Here is a 21369-nt window from a genome sequence, read left to right as displayed (position 1 = left end):
TGTAGAACAACCCTGATAGGTAAAATGTACAGTAAGACGCCTTTTAGAGAGAGGAAGAAAACAATGCATAGACAAATAAAGAATGTTTTAAAACAAAAGTAAACATAAAAAGACAAATGTCTTTGTCATAGCCATAAGCGGACAGCGTGATATATCTGTTGGCTGATTACATCGCAATGATTGCTGAGGAAATTCAAATAGAAGTTATTGCCAACAACAAATAATGGATAACACGTTACCCATACAAAATAATGATTTTTTTTTTCCTGAAACATTTAAAAATAGCAAGTAGCTTCCACAAATGTCAAGAATGTACAAACAATGGTTAACGTGGCAAGGCTTCAAAGATCCTCGGCTCCACTTGAATGAACATTATAAACCACGAGGCAGACATGCTTGGCTTCAAAACATTACGTTACAATTATTTTTAAGTTATACAAGTTAACAAACTGTACTTAAACACATTAAATATTGAGCATGTTACTAGAAAAACATGTTGGTTGTTAACAAATATTCCTTTGAGCTATTCCAGTTGAGTCAATTAACACAGAGATTGTTTTTTTTGTTGAAATCAGTAAAGGAATAAAAAAAAACATGGTTACAAAGTTTTCTTTCATGTATTGAACCAAACATAGAATCTCTGCCCTAAATATCAAAATGTATTTTTTGCAAATATCCCATTGATAATAGTGCAAGAGATAAAGTACAGTCAGAACTAGCACACAGCTCTTATGTTTGGCTTCACATGTTTAGTTACAGGTAGTTAAAAATTAGAGTGTGTGATTTTAGTGTGAACAAAGAGCCACTGCTGAGGACATTAAACTATCTACTGGTTCTCCTTCTTTAATGATGTGTTCAAGGAAATCAATTCAATAAACAATAAATTACAGCTACAGCTTGTCTCTTTATCAATTTTCTTAAATCATTAGGTTCTTTTTTTTATCTCACAGATAAAAATAAAAATAAAAAATAAAATACAATTGGCACTATCAATTTATTATTGTATTTTCCCAACTATCTGTACAATAAAAAACAAAGGTTTTACAAGTCACAATAACCCAAAACCAGTGTTTGGGGAGAATGTGTATACAGCTGTGTTTCATGTGATTATGTCTGCTAGTGTCTTTAATTCTTACGCTTTCCTCAAGAGAAAAGCATTGCTGCACTCTCAACAGCCTATGGTTCAAAATAAAGCAGCAGAACATCAGGGGCCTCATTTATAAAACTGTGTGTAGATTTGTCGAGAAAATTAAACATGAGTGATTAATGACAGGTCTGTTGTGAGTGTTAATACACACATCAATCAGCATGTCAATCTAATATTTGTACGTGAACAAACGGTCAGACGGCACCTCCACAAAGAGAAATGAGCTCTTCAGTCAGTTAGATTAACTGTTTGGTGTTGGTTTATATTTCTAGTTTGACCAATAAGAGACAATCAGCGGGTCACAGCAGCAGTGAGCGCTGCGTGATCAGAAAGTCAAATTATTCTAAAATAAAAGTATAACACCAAAAAAACATGTCTGCATATTGGCGCTCACTGCACTTAGTCTGGCTCAATGGATGTCCATTGCTTGGATTAAGCCTGACGGATGTCTCTCCCCTTTCATTATCTCCGCTAACTATTTTGCATGGGCACCATTGCTGCGGGGCTTAGCGCCGCCCAGAACGGTTGTGATTGCTTTAAAGAAACACAAACAAGCCAGAGTGTCTTACGCTCTATCCCAGAATAGATATGCTGTGTAGCCAGACCATACTCCAGCTGTGGAGATAGGTCTGGCAATGCGAGACTACACTGCAGCAGAATTTGATATTAGGTTAAATGATTTGTCTGAGAAGAGTTAATACATTAGATTTTATATCACTACTTTGCCTTCAGCATGCAGGTTCCAGTAGACGTGTTGATGCTCTACACTAACATCCCAACAGCTGTGTGGGAGATGGCATGCCCATCTCTCACGCCTCCTCTTTTACACACAAAATGTTTATAAATGAGGCCCCCTGTGTGACAGAATACAAAAGCTTTTATAACACAACAACTAAATCAAAAACAATTTCAGCCCCATTAGGGTAAGCAGAAATAATTAAAAAATCTCTCCCCTAACACGACCAATCATCACACTCGCTGCTTGACCAAAACTATATTTCTCTTTGCTTCAATCAGCTGCTGACTGGTCGCTTCCTCCAGTGACCACAGCAGATATAACATGTAACACTGCCTAAAGTCTCAACACAGACAAAATAATACAAAACAAAACTAACCCACCCAGACAAAAAAAAAACAAAAAAAAAAACCTACATTTGATATTCATCCCACAATTTGTGAGTGTTTTCACTGACTGCCTTGTTGCTGAGGCTTCAACCCACAGTGAAGCACTTGAGTGCATCTCAGGTAATGGTGTGCCAGCTTGTATGAGGAGGAGTCGGGGACGGGAGAGCGAGGCAGCCACCTCCTGGTGTCTCTCCCCTCCTCTTCTGTCCCTCCTGGGTGCCCATCCTCTCCTGAGCTCATCAGTGTCAGGTTTGTGGAGTTTGGGTTGCTGTGGATCAGGTGTGGGGTGGGACGGGGGCGGGGAGGGATGCAGTGGGGTGTAATTGGGGAAGGCCCAGGGTCACTGTCGGCGATCCTCCGTCTCTGACCGGGAGAATGCCATCACCACGTCCTCTGCACCTGAGAACCAACAGCAGAATGTCAGGTTAGTCCTCCAAACAAGAACAAGTATCATCTAAATGACACAGACAGAGATATTTACCCAAAATGCTCTTCTGTGACACTAAACAGCACAACAAAAAACGTCATGAATGGGCATAATTCACTTGCTTTGTTTCAATTCAGGGACTAATTTGACGCAAATGTTGCATTTGCCCCTCTGTTCGTTTGTGTTCACATGGCAACATTCAAGAGCGGCCCAAAAGTTGGAAACAAATGCCGTGCGTAGGCCAACTCTTCTCTCATTGGTCATAGATGTTAAGAGAAAACGCCAAATGACCTAGGTGTGAATGAATACACCCTAAGACTACCAAGTGAAACACTCAAAAGACATCTGCATTCCGATGTATCCATAAGAGCCTCGCATCAGGTGCTAAAATGTGTCTCAAGTAATCAACTGGGATCAGATTTTAAATTCTGCTCACATTTGTGCATTTGACAACTGCTAAACACAAATAATACAATCTGATTTGCCTGTTTGGCAAATCAGCTTTATCCAAAAGTGTTTGGGATGTTTGCACATACAGTGCAAAGTGTGAAAGGAGACGAGTTTTGTACAGGTCATTGGACCCTGTCAGTATCCTGTCAATCCTGTAAGTTGTGACTATAACACGAAGCAGGAATATACTGTCATGAAAATCTGCAGTAAACATTTCATCTACAGTATTGCCATGTTCACCTGAAGGCCACAGCCTGCCATTACATTACAGCGCCCTGATGGGAGATACCGTAACACAGTGAGTGGCCCGCTGACAGCAGCATCCTGCTCTAACATGATAACGCTTAGATCTGAGGCTTCAATGCCATTCAATCTCCTCTGCTGTTGCAGCTCAGGTTGTGAGGCACAAGATTGTCTGTGAGTAAACAATACTAGATTCCAGCTGATGATATCAACCTCACTAAGCTGTGGAAAAAGAACCAATGGCTCCCGCAGAAAAGAGACTGAAATGATCTACAGCACACAAGGTCTGATTTATTTCTTCGCCTTTTGTGCCTCTTTCACTTTTACCAAGTTAATGAGGACAAACGGATAATTACAGTCTCGTATGGGTTGAGTCAACTAATGGGTCCTCCCGGCTACACAATGAGAGTTTGCCAGCTGGCTTTTATTTAACAAGGACTCACTCATTTGTCTGTTGCCAACTGCAATTCATCAAGTCATTTTGGCCTGCCCACACCTGCTGAGACAGATTTTCTCTGATAAATGGATATACATTTTCCAATTCTATTTGAGTAATATTAAATAAAATACACAATGCTCCTTCAGCACTGTTCTTTCATATAGGCCTCAATTTTTGGCAAGGACTTGACAAGTTTCAATTTGAGCAATTCAGTCCCTAGACCCTCTGCAGAGAGAGAAAGAGAGACAGAGAGAGACAGAGAGAGAGAGAGAGAGAGAGACAGAGAGAGAGAAAGAGAGCGCTAAAAACACTTCTGCCAGATGAAGTAGGGATATATTAAAATCCCTCTTGCACTGTCATGCTCGACAGCCTGGTGAAATGCATTTACTTCTTGGTAATGGAAGTAAAGTGATCCTCTCCTCGAACCCCATAATTAAAAACACATCTCTTAAAGATGAGAGGTACGAATGACAACTAGGTGCCATAGCCTACAGATGATTACGCATTGAAATAAAAACATTCGACAAGCTATGATGACATAAATATCATTAACACCGAGTTACACACCTTTGCAGATGGCTGAGAAGATTTCATACAGCACCCCGTGCCAGTCTGCTATAAAAAATGCTTTACCACAGCCCTCAAGTGCTTGTTAGATTTAATTATTGTGGAGATATGAAAGTAGGCCAGGCACTGTGAGCTTCCACATGTATTTGGCACAAAGGGCAGACCATCCTCATCAGACAGCACAGACCCTCCCAAACACAAAATGTTGCGTTTCATTTGACTATCCCTACGGGGGAAGATAATAAGCATCTTTCTACGCTGCATTCAGGTCATGGGGAACTTGGTAAGACTTTTGGGGGAGGGTACCCTTTAATATGAACTCTCAAGTTCCTCTTGTAAGCTTATTGGCCTACCAAATGAGATTATGGCAAAGAAACTAGAGACAGAGTGATGAAAAAAATGTATGCTGTTCGTCTTCAGTTTTTAACATAGATCTGATATGCTTTGAGACAGCACATAGGGATAATGATGCTTGAACAAAAGACAATTATGTAATGCCACACACAAAGGGAAACTCGACTTGCAGACACTACTGCTGAATAGCACTGCTGTACAAGATTATGTTTTAGCACAGGAACTTGCAATAACACCCATTTATCACAATAAATGCCAGTCTGAATCATTTTGTGCTTGCGTGAAGGAGTTCACCCTTGTGAAACGGGCAGTTCAGAGGAAGGACATGTCAGACACTGTGCAACTTGAGCCGAATGAGCAGCAGAAATGCTCTCAAACTACTTCCACCAAGCTAAGTGGCTGGCTGGGCTATATCGGTTTTACTTTGCCTGAGAGTCCTGTGTGGACTTCGCCCTGCCACAAACACACATACAATACACACACAGACAGACAGACACACACAAAACAAGCTCATGCCAACACGATGGAGATGTCAGGTCCCTCAAAGCTGTTGCCTAGCGACAGATAAAAATCAGACTGCATCAGTAGAGGGTAGGCTGCTGCCTATGAGCAAACAGCTTTTAGTTTGTTAGGATGCAGCTCTGTGTCCGGCCGTTCTCCGGCCCCTCCCTCCACAGTGGACTGATCTGCTCCTCACCCAGCCTGGTGGGGGTAAACAGAGCGGCTGCGGACGATGGATTACATAAATAACAGCAACAACAGGCATGTCATCCAATTTGTCCTCCATAAATACTTTGAGAGGAAGAAAAGCCCCCCTCAAATGGTCTTTCCGAACTATTTCGATATAAAGTCAAAGAGTGTTTCTGTTTTCAAATAAAAGTCATGTTTCGAGTTCAAATATGCACCGTCACAATGCTATGTGTACCTAGTGCTAAAACAACTAAAGACCATCTTGCGATGGGATCACACCCAATTACCGCTGGTAATTATTCTATAGGTTGAACGACTGGGAATTTGGGGAATTAATCAGTTAAGTTATTTATTACGCATAAATGTCTGAAAGACTATCTGTGGGTTTTGTCTGGTTGGTCAGCAAAAGACAACCAATTTGAAGACAACACCTTGGGGCGAATTTCTGAAGGGCACTTTTTGAATGACACTGTTGAAATAATAACAGATTAGTTGCAAGCCTCGTACCACTAAAAGCAGACAGAACAAGAACATCAGTCTATTCACCTGAACTAATTCACAAGCAAACAAAGTCTTTCGTCACACTTCGGGGAGACTATCAATCAAAACTAACTAAAAACACACAAAGATCCACTGAAACCTCTATGGATAAGAAAGCTGTGAAATTAACCAAAAGGGAGTTTGTTTGAATTTAAAGGCGCCGTCTGAATGAGCAGAGAAGCAGCCATATGACGACTCCAGGGTTGCAGTAATGAAGCACAGCGTTATTAGTCAGAGCAGCAACATCACTTGAGGTTAGTGATGGTCAAATGAAGCTTGGCGAACCACTGTCTTTACTTTCTGAGCTCACTAGATGGCGCTCTCTGTTCAACAAAGGGTTGAAAACACACTGAATTGCCTTTAACCTTTTTTCTTTGAACAGAGAGCGCCATCTAGTGAGCTCAGAAAATAAAGACAATGGTTCGCGAAGCTTCATTGAACCGTCACTACTTGAGGTCATGCTCTGTGCAGGGTCAGCTGAGAGGATAAGGACACGTTAAAAACGACAGCAGGGCGGGTTAAGAAGCACGGCGCACAACAGAGGAGTGCGTGTGTGTGGTCCAGCTCAACATGTTGACATCAACAAACACAGTGGGTCTACTTTAACACAACGCATTTAGGGATTAATCTGCTATTTCAGTCACATAACTGCACACTACTACTTCATACTACTGCTTGATAATTATGTTGATGATATTTGGTGGTTTGATGGCGTTTTAAAAAAATATAATGTATTTTACACTGACTTCATAATTTAAGGGTAAAAATAAAGAGGATCTGGGAATTGATTTTGTCTACTGTAATGAGCTTCAGCAAAACGATTTATCATAATATGACAATGATAGAAGTGTCCAAAAAAGATGGTAATATCAATTCAATTCCAGGTAATGTCGATTTTTAAACAGAAACGGTGAACTCGAAAAAAATCGAATTAAGTACATAACATATGCAAATGATTGCTTTAAGAGTCAAGTGAATGTCAGATTTGTTCAACAGTTTGTTCTTCCCTTTACACGGTGATATTTCAGAGATTTAACAAGCTTCGAAATAAGGTTTAAGCAGCAGCAAACAAGTAATTTTTCTCTCAGAATTTTAGGGAGCAGGTCCACAATTCAAAATCAGTTTGATTACACTTTTTTTGTTGCCAAAGGAGCAGAGATCATGAGAAAGAAAATATGTTTGTAAAGTTGTACTAACTATCCTGTAACATTTGTCTATACGACCACATCCCTATTAACATATTTGGGACAGAGATTAGAGCGTATGTGAGAAGTAAAGCCTCTGTGTTTCAGTGAGTTGAGTCAGGTAGACACTTCATAAATCTGAGTCTCTGGCTCGGATTCATGCTGCAGTGACAGACAGGATAAAGTAGGACTCTGTAGCACTCTGCACTGGCACGAGTCGCTAAACAAAGGCCTTACTCAATGTCACATGGCTTTCACTTGAAGAGGTGAGTTTAAGGATTGTGTTATACCAGGATTGTAACACGGGAAAAAAAATATTGTGTATTGACAGTGCATGGCTGCTGCAACATTTGAAACAAGAGGCCATATTTCTGTAAGAAGGGACGAGACCAACAGAGAGAGATTGTAATATCACACTCTGACTGTGTAATTAGCACTCCAGCTAGCCTCCAGAACCCCTAATGACACCTGCTCCAATCTATCGATGCAGCACGTTGCAGCAACACCAGAGCCCACAGGGAACCTTAGCTTTCCTGGGACAATTGAGGTTGCTATGGCAACCCCATCCTCGTCTATCCTCTTTTGTTGAGGCCCTCAGACATCCTTCAGGGGAAGAGTAAACTTTCCTTGTCATTTGAGACAGGATGACAAGTCCTGAGATTGCTGCATTTATGCATTTCTCTGACAAACTGTATTGTTTAAAGTGACATGATGTCAGTCATAAAAAGCTCCAAATAAGAGAGTTAAAGGGGGAAGAACAACAGCCTGATTGTAAAGACAAAACATCTGTACTCCCCATATTATGCTGTAACTGCTGTGCCGCAAAAAACTCTGTGCACCACAAAGACATTTTAGAATGAGAAAAAAGCTCCAGAGCCTTTGGCAGAGAATTCCTCTTTGGCCTGATTAAAATTGCAAAACAAAATTATGTATTTGCATGTATGGTAATCAGCCAATTAAATTATCTGAAATGCAAATTCCGTGACCCATAGACTTAAAAGAAATATGAGCGGCAAGCCCTAAGTTGGTTTTCTCTTGTTTCTTACGAGGAACCAGAATACCATTCGACAGCTGAGCAGAGGGAATGATTTAGGGTTTGAGCAACATTTCCAATCAGTCTGATCACATGTGATGAAGGATGACATCATCTCTGGATAGATTAGACTGTCTAGAGATGCATTTTCTTATCAGAATATGTTAAAGCTGACAACAGCAATGATGGTATCCATTTGTCACATTAGCTTTTGTCTGCTCTCGCACTTAAACTTCTATTTAACATTTCCTGAATTCAGCCTGGCCTTGAATCAGATTAATCAATACCTGAGCGTTTCTCCACAATGGCATAGTGCCTTCAGTGCCCTCTAAGCATGCCGCCACTCGATCGATGAGGCCATGTCTGACACGTGACACTATTGCTCCAAGCTGAGAGCCCTCGAGGACGCTGGTATCGGAGCATCTTGCATCAGCATGTTCAAACGGTCCTCTGTTTCACCCCGCTGGATATGCTGGTGCCTGAATCTCTTTGGTTGGAGCCATCTGACCTCTAATGGTGGCCCCAGTGCTAATAACTTAAATGTTTTTCCAATTGAACAACATTGACAACTTGTATTGTATAAGGGGTGATAAAATATTTTATGAACCTTTAAAGTAGCAGACTAAACAGTATCATTGGACAAGCTGAAAGGAGGGAGCCCCCCACTCTAAAGTATTACTCTTCAAAACAGCAAGCAGAGCAGCAATGATAGGAAACAGTGTGTTTTTATTACCAAACAAAATTTCCATTATAAGCCTGTGGAGGAGAGGATGAGAGGCATTTGAAAAGTGCTTTGTCAAATGGTATCAACAATAATGTCTACAGCTCAGACTAGACATATTTTCGAAAAACATTTGAACTCAGAACAAAGTGGATGACGATATTCTTTAAAATTGTCCTTCTCACAATTGGAAAATGTTGCTCAAGGTAACCTTTACAGAAAAAAATTAAATAAACTGAAACTACTCGACCAGACCAGACCGGAATGAGGTCTGAAGGTGGAACTGCTTCGAGCAGATAGATACGTCAATGATACGAGATCAGACGCTGACAAACAACCTTTGCCTGGAAATGTGCTGGCTCATCACACAAGGTGTGTGTCTGTCTGCCTGCGGCACTGTGTGATGGTCAACTGGGACAGACAGTACTACTGCTGCATACAGAAAGATGAGGGAAAAGGTCCACTGTCATTCTAGTGAAGTGAGAACAGAGTGAACCACAGAGAGTACAACCTGATTTACCTCCTCACTCATGTCCAGTACAATTAACACACTGGAATTCAATATACTGTGATGTCTTTGTAATATTTCCCACTATTCAATCATTTTTTTGTTTGGAGTCTGTGCTTCTGTAAAATTATGTTTTAGGAGGTACAATGCCTGTGCAAGTTGCTAGGCAATAAAATGTTTCCTTTGATCTACTCCCCCCCCCTTATTACCAAGTCTAAATGAGATCAAATAGTGGTCTTCCCTCTTCACACCACAGTCAAAGGATCCCGGATGTGCTGATACCTACAAACTGCTGTCCTTCAGCGTTGAATATTTAAAAGTGATTAACTCTCGGCTATTTCCACGATGCCTAATCACAGTACTTAGGCGCAGCCCACAAATAATTTATTTGCACACAGAGGACATGGCAGGCTGCCAAATGACACTAAATGTGTCTGTTTTTGTGATGTATAATGCATACTCTGAGCACCTTACACCAGCCATTTTTGTCCATAATGAATGAGGCTCTTCTTAGCAGTATTGACAGCACAGAGACATGGAGTCCTGTATCTACTAAAGGGCATGAAGACAGACACCAGAAGACAGAGGGTATGTTGCACAGACTCACAGCTATGGTTTAGTTGTTTAACCAGACAGAAATCATCTTTGATAAATTAATGACTTCAAATCTGTGCTGATCTCACTTTTGGTGCTGCACTTTTTAAGACGTGCTACCATCCCTCCTACATGATGCAATGCTTCATGTTCTGCCGCTTGATGAATAAACACACTGTAATAATGCAATTTACAATGGCCATTATGCAACGATCCACATTACAATTCTAATGATGCATCGCATATTGCAGAAAGGCTGAATTTAACAAAATGTGACAATGCAGTTTTAATATACCCCACAGATTAAAACAAAGATAAAAAACACCAGAGAAGTAGAAAAAGACAAAGTCACTGTGCCTTTTACTTGCCTCTTTAACACCCTGTATAATCATAAACCTAATTCAAACAAAGCTGATTGTTTCCTTGCAGAGAAAGGACACAGACAAGGAGACATAACTCATCACTGTAGGTGAAGTGTCGCAGGCAATTTTCCTGACCTAACGCTCCCCTGAGGGAACAATATCATAAGCGACAAAGCAAGGCCTGGACCCCAGCAGGTTTACCACAGGAGGACAGCAGGGCTCCTATCTGACAGCTGTGTTTGGACTGAGCCTGAAAAGCAGCTGATAAGTCTGCTTACGGAAAATATAAAAATAATCTGGGACAATTTGCTGCTGATTTCTCAGGTAACTGCAGTGCCTCTCCACATGCCCTGTTTTGTTTCATGTAGCGCCATCTTGTGGTTGAAAAAATGTGCAAACTGTAGAGGAGATAAAGACAGAGCAACAGTGCCCTCTGGTGCCCTGAAAAAGCATGACCATCGTATGTAAAGTCAAAATTTCCGAGTAAACCTCTTATAACAACCACTGTAAACGGTGATTTGCTTTATCATATAAACACATCCATATTTGAACTGTCTAGGCCACTTGTGAGAAGCAGTGGTGAAAGCAGCGATGCACTCATACTGAGGGTGAGTCACTCGCTTCCAGTCAGCCAAACTGTTTGCTGTGTGAGTAATCTCACAGTTCTGGTGGGATGCTGAGTCAGCCTCAGCGTACAGTCAGGAAACCTGTTAGGCCTGCTGGGTTAAGGACTCAGGAGGAGTAATGTGTGTGGAGGGATTTCCCCTTGTTTTTGGTCTGGGCGAAAGTAGCACTTCTGTGACATGTGAAGGTGGTGTTTGTGAGCTGATTTAAGTGTGTTTCATGAACGCCTTCTATCCTTATACCTTCAAACATCTACATATTAAAACTAAAACTATATAAGTTTTAACTATTGTCCTGCATAGAAATACTAAAATTTGAATAAAAAACAAATGAAAAATTCCAACTACTGTAAAATAACTGGATGACTATCCTTTAAACGTGTGTGTGTGCGCGTCACAGCCTTACCCTGGTCTATGTTGTGTTGTGGTAGCTGGCTCATCTGACTGTGGACCACACCTGCGTAATTCCGGAGAAAAGCCTCTTCACTGGGCGTAAGCTGAAGAGGAGTAGACAACATTTCCAGTTATCAAACAAGAACAAACCACAGAAAATGTTGTTTTGAAGGAGAAAATGTATGTTTTTCACACAGTGATTGTTTAAATATATATATATATATATATATATATATATATATATATATATATATATATATATTTTTTTTTTTGCATTAGTTAGTAGTTACGTTAGCCCACACACGACATCGCAACACACTCGCTGGGAGTGCTGTGATAAATTCTGACCGGGCGGCACAGTTTGCATTAGTGGTTATTGGTTCCATGTTGGTTTTGTTACAGCATGATCAAAACAAAATGTTTCCCAAAAATACATTTAAACCTTCATAAAAGTAACGTTAACTACATAATCTTTAACGTCTTTAAGACATTTTAAGATGATTGGATCTTAGACTTTATACCTGTGTAAACACTGGTCTTTTAGTCACTAAAAGTAAAGCATCTTATCACGTACACTTGTTTGTTGTCTTAAAATCTAGACCTAATTGTAGAAAAATGTAATGTATACCAACAAACCTATGAAAACAATAGCCATGTAATTAAAGTATTAGAAGTCATTTCAGGGTTCTCATTTCAGCGAGCAACTGTAGATTTTGCTGCCTTAATGACAGATTTGATCTGCCGCAGCTATTTAACATTTTTACTGAGTTGCCTAAATCACAAAATGAAACTCTTATCTGTTGTCTGGTTTGTGTGCTGTATGCATGCTGCAGCCAGAATATGGAGTTCTTCTGCTGTTCAAAAAGACCAACGGTGATGTCTCTCTTTTTTTCTCCACACAGGTCTTTCACATGAAATAATTTGCTCTAAGAGCCAAACTTTGTGTGTTTTTCATAGTAGTTCTATAAAGCTTCTTCTGTTTCCATCTTACCAATGACACAAACATTTTGACATGGTAATGATGGTTTCTGGGCTTGATGGCCAAGTTGGCGAGGTTTCATAGGGGCAGATTTCAGGATGACATCGTCTAAAGATATGTGAGATTTTGTGTTAGTCAAGACACTGCACTTACATTTGATCCCATTTTCTTTAGCATGAGCAGGACCCGCACTTTCTGTTGGATGTACATGTCTTCAGGAGACTTCCCTGGGGCCTCCTCGCGGTTCATGCCCCCTGCTCCTGTGGCTCTGGACACACAAACAAATCCACGTTAAACACGACTTGCGAAAAATCACAGTTACGCAAACACTCAGTGTTATTAAAAGTTAAAAATACTTCTGCGTTGTTTCAGCCACACTATCTGACATACTATAAACTGACAGACTGGAACTCTATTAAAAATATTTTAAGTGTAAACAATCACCCCTGCAGGGTTGAAAAGTGTTTGCTAAATAGCGTTTTCACTTGTTTTTTTTCTGTTCCTTATGTATTTATATTCTTGTAATAGTGACAGATATGAGGTTAAGGCTATAGTCAAGGCTCTAATAATCAGCAACATTGAGCTGGAGTATTACTATTATAACAACATATATAAGACAGGGCTGCATTTCAATTATCAAATGGTTCTAACCTGACTTCTCAGACATACAGCACTATGCTGGAACTAGAGGTCTTATCATTAGGGTAAATAATACAGAATGTAGTCTGTGTGATGATAAGCACTTCATATAACTCAAACAGTGGTGATATTAGAAGTCAGAGGCCTTGTCTCAGTGCAGTCACAGTGCAGGTTTAGCACTTCACAGCGTGAATGGCTGTCATAAATATTGCACGGCGGTTTTCACACAGATCTCGCCCCTGCCTGCTCCATCTGATATTCTCTGGCTAACTAATGACCTATTTTCTCTGTCAGTCTGCAGAGATGCAAACTATAGGCAAATCGGGAGAAAAAGAGGGAGGGAAAAGAAGGCTATAAAAGGAGCTGCCAAAGCTAATGCGTATGACAGAAAAGGGATAGGTTCCGCTGTGATAGCATACGCACATCAAGGTCGGCTGTTGTCGCATTAGATCTCCGTTATAGCGATATCCAGCATACATTTTCTAATTGAAATAGTTAAAAAAAGAAATAACACAGAAAAAAAGAAAAATAAATCTTTAAAAAGGATAAATCTGGTCTGAAAGAAAATAAGATTTAATGGAGAGAATATCAGTATGCAAGTCAGGATTTGTTCTCCGCTAAGAATCTTTCATGAAAAGCCTATGGGACCGGCAGGGACTATGATAGTTCTGGCAATTTATTTTGGCCTCTTATCTATACAAAGGACCACTAATGCATGTTGACAGGCTGTTTGATGTGGGGTTATATTTAATTGAGAAGCTGGCTCGCCGTCCCCACTTCCCAGAGCCCAGAGGGGGGGGGGAGAAGGATGAATGGGGCACCGTTGGCCATTGGCTGCCACTGTGAGCGTGTGGATTCATCCAGATCAGAGCAGCTGGAGACCATGCTTCTGGCCATAGTCCTTATAATTATAGCAACCTTTGGTGGCTGTTTACTGCAAGCAAATAACACTTGACTTTGTCTTCTTGTCTGTTTTCAGCCACACAAAGTGGTCACAGGGCACAGGGAATGCGGGGAAAATGAATACATTAGTTATTCACTTCCACCTTAGTTTAATTGGAGAGCAAGTGAAGTCTCAAAGCAGACATGAAAAGATGGAGAGCTTGCCGGTGTCAGTTGCTCAGTACACCTTCAGAGAGGATGTTGGTGGTGAGGGTGAAGGGGGTGGCAGTGTCTTCACATCAGCAGCAGTGACATGTTTGATCACGTTTCCAAGCTCCTCACGCCAGACAAATGGAAGAGCTAAAGACTTCAGGCAGAGAGACCTACCAGTGTGAAATGACATAAAGAATGAAGCATGATATAAACTCAGGAGCATCAGAAGCTCGTTGGGAATAAAACGGTCACTGCAGATGGAGAGTAGAGGGTGAAGAGCGTGTAGAGGACAACATTACTCTAACTGTCAAAAGGTGTCATCTTGTCTTGAGATTTTTAAAAGACAAAGATGATACAACAAACATCCATTAATATTCAGGAATATTTTGGGACTTGACAACTTCACAAAAGGCCGATATATTCCACATTCATCATCTGTATTAAACAGGCCTTCTGCTTTCATGAGGCTGAGGCATTTCTGATCATTTGATGTTTGCGTTTGAAGTTTGAAAACTGGCCATATTTAGTACCATCTCTGCCCAGGCTGCTGACTGTTTCGAGAGCTGCAATTTGTATTTTTACCAGCCTGAAATAAACATTTATCTTATCCCACTTTCACAGCGATATCTGCTATAAGAACAACAAACATAGTGTGCAAAATCCCATAGGGAGTATCTCTGGAGGAGGTAGAAAGAAACAACGTGGAAATGGAAATGAGGGTGATCAGTGATGTTATTTTATTGTCGTGACGTTTGTGAGTCACTTTAAAAAATAGCAAAGGGAAAAGAGTCGGATCTCATTCTTTTGTGGATGTTACCTATTCTTCAGACTGGAAGAGGCATAAAAACTAATTTGAGATTACTATTTTGGGCGGCAGAGTAGCTACAGAACTGGAATACAATTCTGCTACTCAGTGAACTGGACAACAACATGTATACAACAGTGATTAACATTGTGCATATGATTATGTAATGGATAGTTTCATCCATGCAATTCTGCTGAACAAACTAGCGTTCCATCCATGTTCATAATTCCAACAATGCGCCAGATGGTACTCGTCTGCCTGGCTTACAATGCCTCGCTGCGACAGACCTAACCAACCTCTAAATAATGTCTTCCTGTGTATCACTGCTGGATTACAACATTTTAAACACACTGGGTCAAGATAAAGTCCAGTTCAATAGGATTTTAAAGCCATAGATTAAAAATTGGTGTATCATCAGAGGCCTGTATCTTGAAATATTTGACAATGGAAATTCTGCAACTATTTTCATTACAAATTAATGTTTTTTTTTTAATTATTATTCTCTCTAACATTGTTCTCTCTGATTAAACTCTTCTGGGAAGACTAACTCTTCTATTTCCACTTCGTCAAACAACCAAGTCCATCTAGACCACACCTCGACAATTTAGACCTAGGCTGCTTAATAATAAGACTTAACTGCTAATAATAATAGACTGCTTAAAAGTAAGAAAGAATTCTTATAAAATGTTTGGTTTTTTTAAGATTGTTTTTTTTTAATGTTTTTTGACAACATACGAAACAAAAATACATAAAAAATCAACACCTAAAATAAAAATGAAACAAACAAGCATACTCACATGCACACGTAGACATACTTATAAAATGAGTGATTTGATCAAGATGCAGTGACAAAGAGGAAAATTACAAGTGACTCAACTCTGCTTAAAACCTATAAATAGTTTTCTGGAAAGAAAGAAACCTTACTATGTTTAGTCTACTTGGGTCATTCTAGCATTATTCGGATGTATACGCTCTTCTGTGTAACATTGTGTCTTTAATCATTTCAAGGTCCACAATAAGGATCCTGTCAGAGTCCTTTGTGTGTGCCCGATGTTCAAGGTTCTCAATGGGGTTGGCTCAAGACTAATCCCTCGAGGGATGCTCAGCCAGCCTCAGACGCATTCGGCTAATATTCCAGACGTAATCAAAGGCTTTCTTTAATACTGATCTGGGCATAACCCCCCCCCCCAACACACACACACACACACACACACACACACACACATCTCTGCCTATGTAGGGCTCTTGTCAGTGTTGTGATGTTGGGTCGAGCCCGTCACAGCTGAATCCCAGCATCACTGATACTGAACTGAGAAATCTAAAAGGAAAAAACAGCACGAGGGCCCGCTTCAGATCTCCGATCTGCACACGTGGTAGTGGTGGGACACATAATACTCTCTCAGTTGTGTATAACAATTACATTATATTTAATTCTTAAAATACATGATTGACTTTTGAAAAATAATGTATCATAGATGGCTTGCAATTGATTGTATATTGAAGAATGGCCTGTATTTCAATACCATAGTCATTCAGTGTCAGAAATTAAGAGGGAAAAAATGCCCGAAGAAATCTCAGAATGTCCCCAAAAAACGTTATCGAGGAGCAAAGATTGCCCCCAAGATTTCGATTTAGGTCAATATCCTAATCCTACATTAAGCCATCATTTTATTTTCATTCAATTAATTTTATATTTCAATTTATGTCTGTAACACACACTTACACAAACAGAACCGATGCATATAAATGCACTGATAATAGCAATAGTATGCTTTTTATTTGCTCATGTTGGCACAAGGTGGTGATAACTATCATGCATTTTAATCTGGGCTAATTTCACATTAAAAAAAGCAACTTCATGCACTTATTGCTATTTTTTTTTAAAGGTGGCCCCAACAACATATTTTGTAAACGCCCCAATTTTTTTTAGACAGTGAAGGCAAAAGTTGAACCAAATATTTTTTTAATTTCCTTCTTGGTTGTCAACATAAGCAATGTTTTGAGTTACTATGGTATCACAAATTTCCATCTGATTCCCTCATGGCCCAGTGTAAAAAGAGCTAGAGTCTAAAATCACATGTGATTTAGAATAACAAATAATAACAAAATGTTACAGTTGTGTAACAGTTACTGCACATGGCTGCAAATTACACACATTCAGTAATGCCACTTAAAATATAGAGAGAAGCCTATTCTTTGCATGGCCTCTGCATTCCAGATTCCTTATATACTTGGAAAGAGAAACATGGAGAAGATTTCTCAAGACCATTTCAACACTGTGACCGGGCCACACAGTGCAGTGGGGAACTGATGCCAGAGATTACAGTGTGCAATGTGATAGGCCCTCACATTTGCTGAGGGTCATGAGGGCAGACGCTGCCAAAGTGCCCTGGCCAAGTCACACATGGACCAGTCCACTTGTCAAGCTTGTTATTGGCTCTAGAATCAGCTGTGCACATGATGCACAGTGTCTGATTGTTTGAGAAATCAAATTCCTCCAGCAAGCAGAAAAACAAACCTCTAAGTTGACTGACAAAACTAAGTTTAGTTTTACACGAATGACGCTAAAAGCCTGAACTCTAAGACCCCAAGAGGTCAATAGTCTCTACAGACTAAAATAACTAAATAAAGTGATAAGACTAAAATAACTAAGAATTTAATCATGAGGTGCTCCAACATCCCGAACAAATGTGTGAGAAACTTCAGTAGGCCAGAAGCTCAGTGTGGCTGCCAGCTGAGCTGCCAACAGCCTGGCCTGGTCCTGCGGAGCGGCTGTGTCACTACAGGTACACACACACTCACGCACACATGTGCTCATGGCTAACCATGTCATGAAACCTATTAAAACAACTACTAGTGGTCACATGAAATTAGGACACAACAATATTCCAATTCAACACTGTAATTCAGCAAAATAAATCAATTTGATTATCTTCTGACTTTTTGTGATTGCCAATTAATCTGCCACATATTTTAATGATTAGTCAATTTTTTTGTTTATAAAATCCAAGTTTTCAAAACAACGATCGAAAATCTAAAGATAGATCTGTGAAACAGAGAAAATACTCACATTTAGAAGCTGGAACCAGTAAATGGCAGTTTAGCTTGATAACAGATTTCTAAAGATTAATAGATTTAAAAAAATATATTTTTCTTCAATTCTTTCTGTCAATTAATCCACTACATTTTTCAGCACAATAGTGATGTCAGTCCTATTGCCCAGCTTCTACCCATCCAAACCTGCAGGAGACATAATGTAAATTAGCTGACCTGCCCTACACCCAGCAGACTGACTCCCTCTGGGTCGAAGCAGCTTGGGGTCCTGAAACAGCATGAGCCAGACGGGCAGACATTGCAGACCAGAAAGGAGCTGGCTTAGACTTGCTGGATGTCTGCATGCTGCCTTTGTGTGAAGCCATCTCCTCACATGTACAGTGCCCACAACAATGGCTACAGTATTTGGGGACAATGGTGATGAACTGGATTGTGAAAAAATGATTGATAAGTAGGTCATGTCTTGTTGTCACCACGTGAGGCATGAACTCTTACAATTCTGCTCAACTGTAGGCTTAGTACATAGCTGGGTTTCTGGGTGTGCTTAACTGTCCTTTGACTATTTTTGTGCCACATTAAGTTGATACTAGGACTTTCAGAGAGTGGGTTACAGTAGGCAGGACATAACATTTGACCAATGTACACCTTATGTCACTGGAAAACTTTTCCTAGATAGTAAAATTTAATTTTTTTTTTTTTTTAATTATAATTCAAATAATAACTTGTACATTTAATGCTACTACAGTTCAATTAAGAACATGTGTGTTTTTTATATATGTTTTTAAACAAATACATATTACAAGATTCATGCAACCTGATCTTGCAAATGTTTCCATGATACCATAATGATACAACTGAGTTTTTCGCAGACCATGCTATAGAACATAATTAAATCTGGTCACTCCTCAGGGTCCCTCAAAGGAATTGAAACAGAAGCTGCTGCCTTAAGCCGGTCCCTTGGGGTTGCGGCTGCAAGATTTCAAAAGCGCCAACGTGAACGCAGGGAATAAAACTCTGAAAGTTAAAGGATGTATGTACTTGGGACAATACAATGCATTGCAAATGTGCAGGAATCCATGATCAATGGATCGTAGCAGCTCTGGTATCATTGTGTCAGGCCACAACAGGCCACTATGTAGGCTGAGTTAATGCTGACAAATGTGTGTGCTAAACGCAGAGCGAGAGGTTGTGAGATGAACCAGCCCTCCCTCCGAAAAACCCTGCTCGCAGACAGCTGATGAGGTCCCCTCAGGGCTCAAGCAGCCGCTGAAGAGCACCTGCCCTGACTGGGACATGGCCAGGGAAGCGTAGCCAGGGTTCCTAATCTCTCTCCAAAATCCACCCAGTTAGGGGAATGTGCAAACTAGGCAAGGCTGACATACTATGGTCCATGACCAACTCTGCTAGTTGCCAGGAGGATTCAGAGCACTCGCCTGTGGCCAAGCCCTGATACCCAGTGGCTGCAGCACTTATCAATGCCCTGCAGCGGGCAGGGTGCCAGCTTCACCACTCAAAGGGCTGTCAGCTATCTGACATGTGGGGGAAAGCAGACACTCTGTAAAAGGCAGCGTGGCACAATGCATCCATGGGAGGCATGATCTCAAAATAGCAAACCTATGAAGGAGTTATGTGAAAAAGAAAACTTGCACATGAAAACCAAATTAAAAGAAGGTGACCACATTGTACAGTAGCAGCATTTGAAATGTTCTCTAAGCATTACCTTGGTTGACTAGTAGGTGTTTGGTGAGTGGGAAAAATGGGTCTGTATGTATTTAATGTAGGCGTGCATCATGTACATTAGTCTGCTAAATCTAGGTTATGATGGCGTTAGTTAAGATACGTTAAGTACAATGTTAACATCATAATCGTTGGTACAAATAAACCAAACTATAACGCCTTAACGCTGACGAGGATCTGCATAACGTACACTCACGTTAGCTGAGATTTTTTTAGTTTTTGGTAGTTTTTCCTGACTGAAAAATAACACAGCAAACAAAAATACCTGAACGCAACACTTCAAACTAAAAACGTCGTTTTTTTTTTTAAAGAGATGATACACATCATGCCTGTGAATGGATCTTGTTATCATGTTGCAGGACGCAGCCTGTTCAAACTGCAGCAGCGGTCTTGCTAGCAAGCAGCAAGCCTTCAACGCATTTTCGACATGAATCTTAATCAATATCCTTCGTGGGAAAATATATGGACGGTACTCTCAATGACTTTACAAGTCGCGTTCATTTTAACCTGACATTTATTTAATTTAGTCTCCACCAAACCCGCGCTACCTTTGGCAAAGCAGCCAATGCTAACCAGCGAAGCTAGCTCGCTAGCATGCCCGAGACAAAAGCCTGAATGAAGTTCCTATGGGTGCAAACACCATGATCCAGGTACCGTTGCTCTGCCAGAAGTGTGAACGCCGGAAATCAAACACACTTATCGTTTTAAAAACCCTGGCAATGTGCGCCTCGTCAAGAAAACGAGACATATGAGCTTACCCCTCCTGGTCCAGCTTTTCTTTCTTCTATGCTCTGTTTGAATGGTGTGTTGTTGTAGGAGGGCGTCCTGTTCCGGGGTCACATCCCTCCAGTCTCAGAGCTTCGGTGAACTGACTCAACGCAGCGCGAGTCCTGCTGGATGTTCAGTACCGTTACCGGCCACCGGGGCCACCACCGGCACAGACAACACTGTACGGTCTCTAGGATCTATTACAAAACGTATACTAAACACCAGTGGTGAAAAAAAGTACTTTATTTATTTAAACTACTACATTATTAGTTGATTTATATTTTACTAAAGTTATTAAAGTTAGTGGAGTAAAAAGTACAATATTGGCCTCCAAAATGCACTGTGGTAGAATCATATAAAGCAGCATAAAATGGTAATACTAAAGTAAAGTACAAGCACCCCAAAAATCTTACTTAAGTATAGTTCTTGAATAAATGTAGACTACTTAGTTGTAATTTCAGCACTGCTAAACACACGTCTCATAAAATACAAAAACCTTGCTAATACAAACTCATTTGTTTTGGCACACTTTATTGATGTCTGGGGGGCTACTTTGTTACATTATTGCCAAAACAATACCCACTAGACAGACTTTATCACATTACACACATCACACACCCTGTGTACACTTTTTCGTTAAGTGTGAACTCCCATGGACTAGTACATACTAGGCCATTGCTCTAAGCACTTACTTAAGAGGGGAGACTTTGGTGGCTCTGGCCTTCATCCATGATCAACCTTTTTTTAAGCAGCATTAAATTAAGTTAACATATGGCTTGGATCCTAGAAAGCCTAGTGAGCTCTGCTGTTGCAAACTGTTTATTGAGTTTATTTTTCCCTCCCAACATCAAGTGAAGCAAATGTGAAAAGAGGATGCAGATAAAGGACATGT

General features: G+C 40.3%; 1 protein-coding gene across 1 annotated transcript; it reads right to left on the bottom strand.

The window, feature by feature from the left end:
- Positions 1-255: 255 nt before the first annotated feature.
- Positions 256-20619, bottom strand: ctnnbip1 (catenin, beta interacting protein 1). Its single transcript, XM_031286586.2, has 4 exons — positions 20468-20619; positions 12533-12647; positions 11414-11504; positions 256-2671 (listed from the first exon to the last, which is right to left on the bottom strand). Exons 2-4 carry the CDS (start codon positions 12626-12628, stop codon positions 2613-2615), a joined length of 246 nt encoding a protein of 81 aa, XP_031142446.1. The 5' UTR covers positions 12629-12647; positions 20468-20619; the 3' UTR covers positions 256-2612.
- Between the last annotated feature and the right edge of the window lie 750 nt (positions 20620-21369).

Source organism: Sander lucioperca, chromosome 12, assembly GCF_008315115.2.
Source record: "Sander lucioperca isolate FBNREF2018 chromosome 12, SLUC_FBN_1.2, whole genome shotgun sequence".
In the NCBI taxonomy this organism is placed as follows: domain Eukaryota; kingdom Metazoa; phylum Chordata; class Actinopteri; order Perciformes; family Percidae; genus Sander; species Sander lucioperca.
Note: the sequence above shows the minus strand (reverse complement) of the source record. Positions and strands in the feature narration are given on the sequence as shown.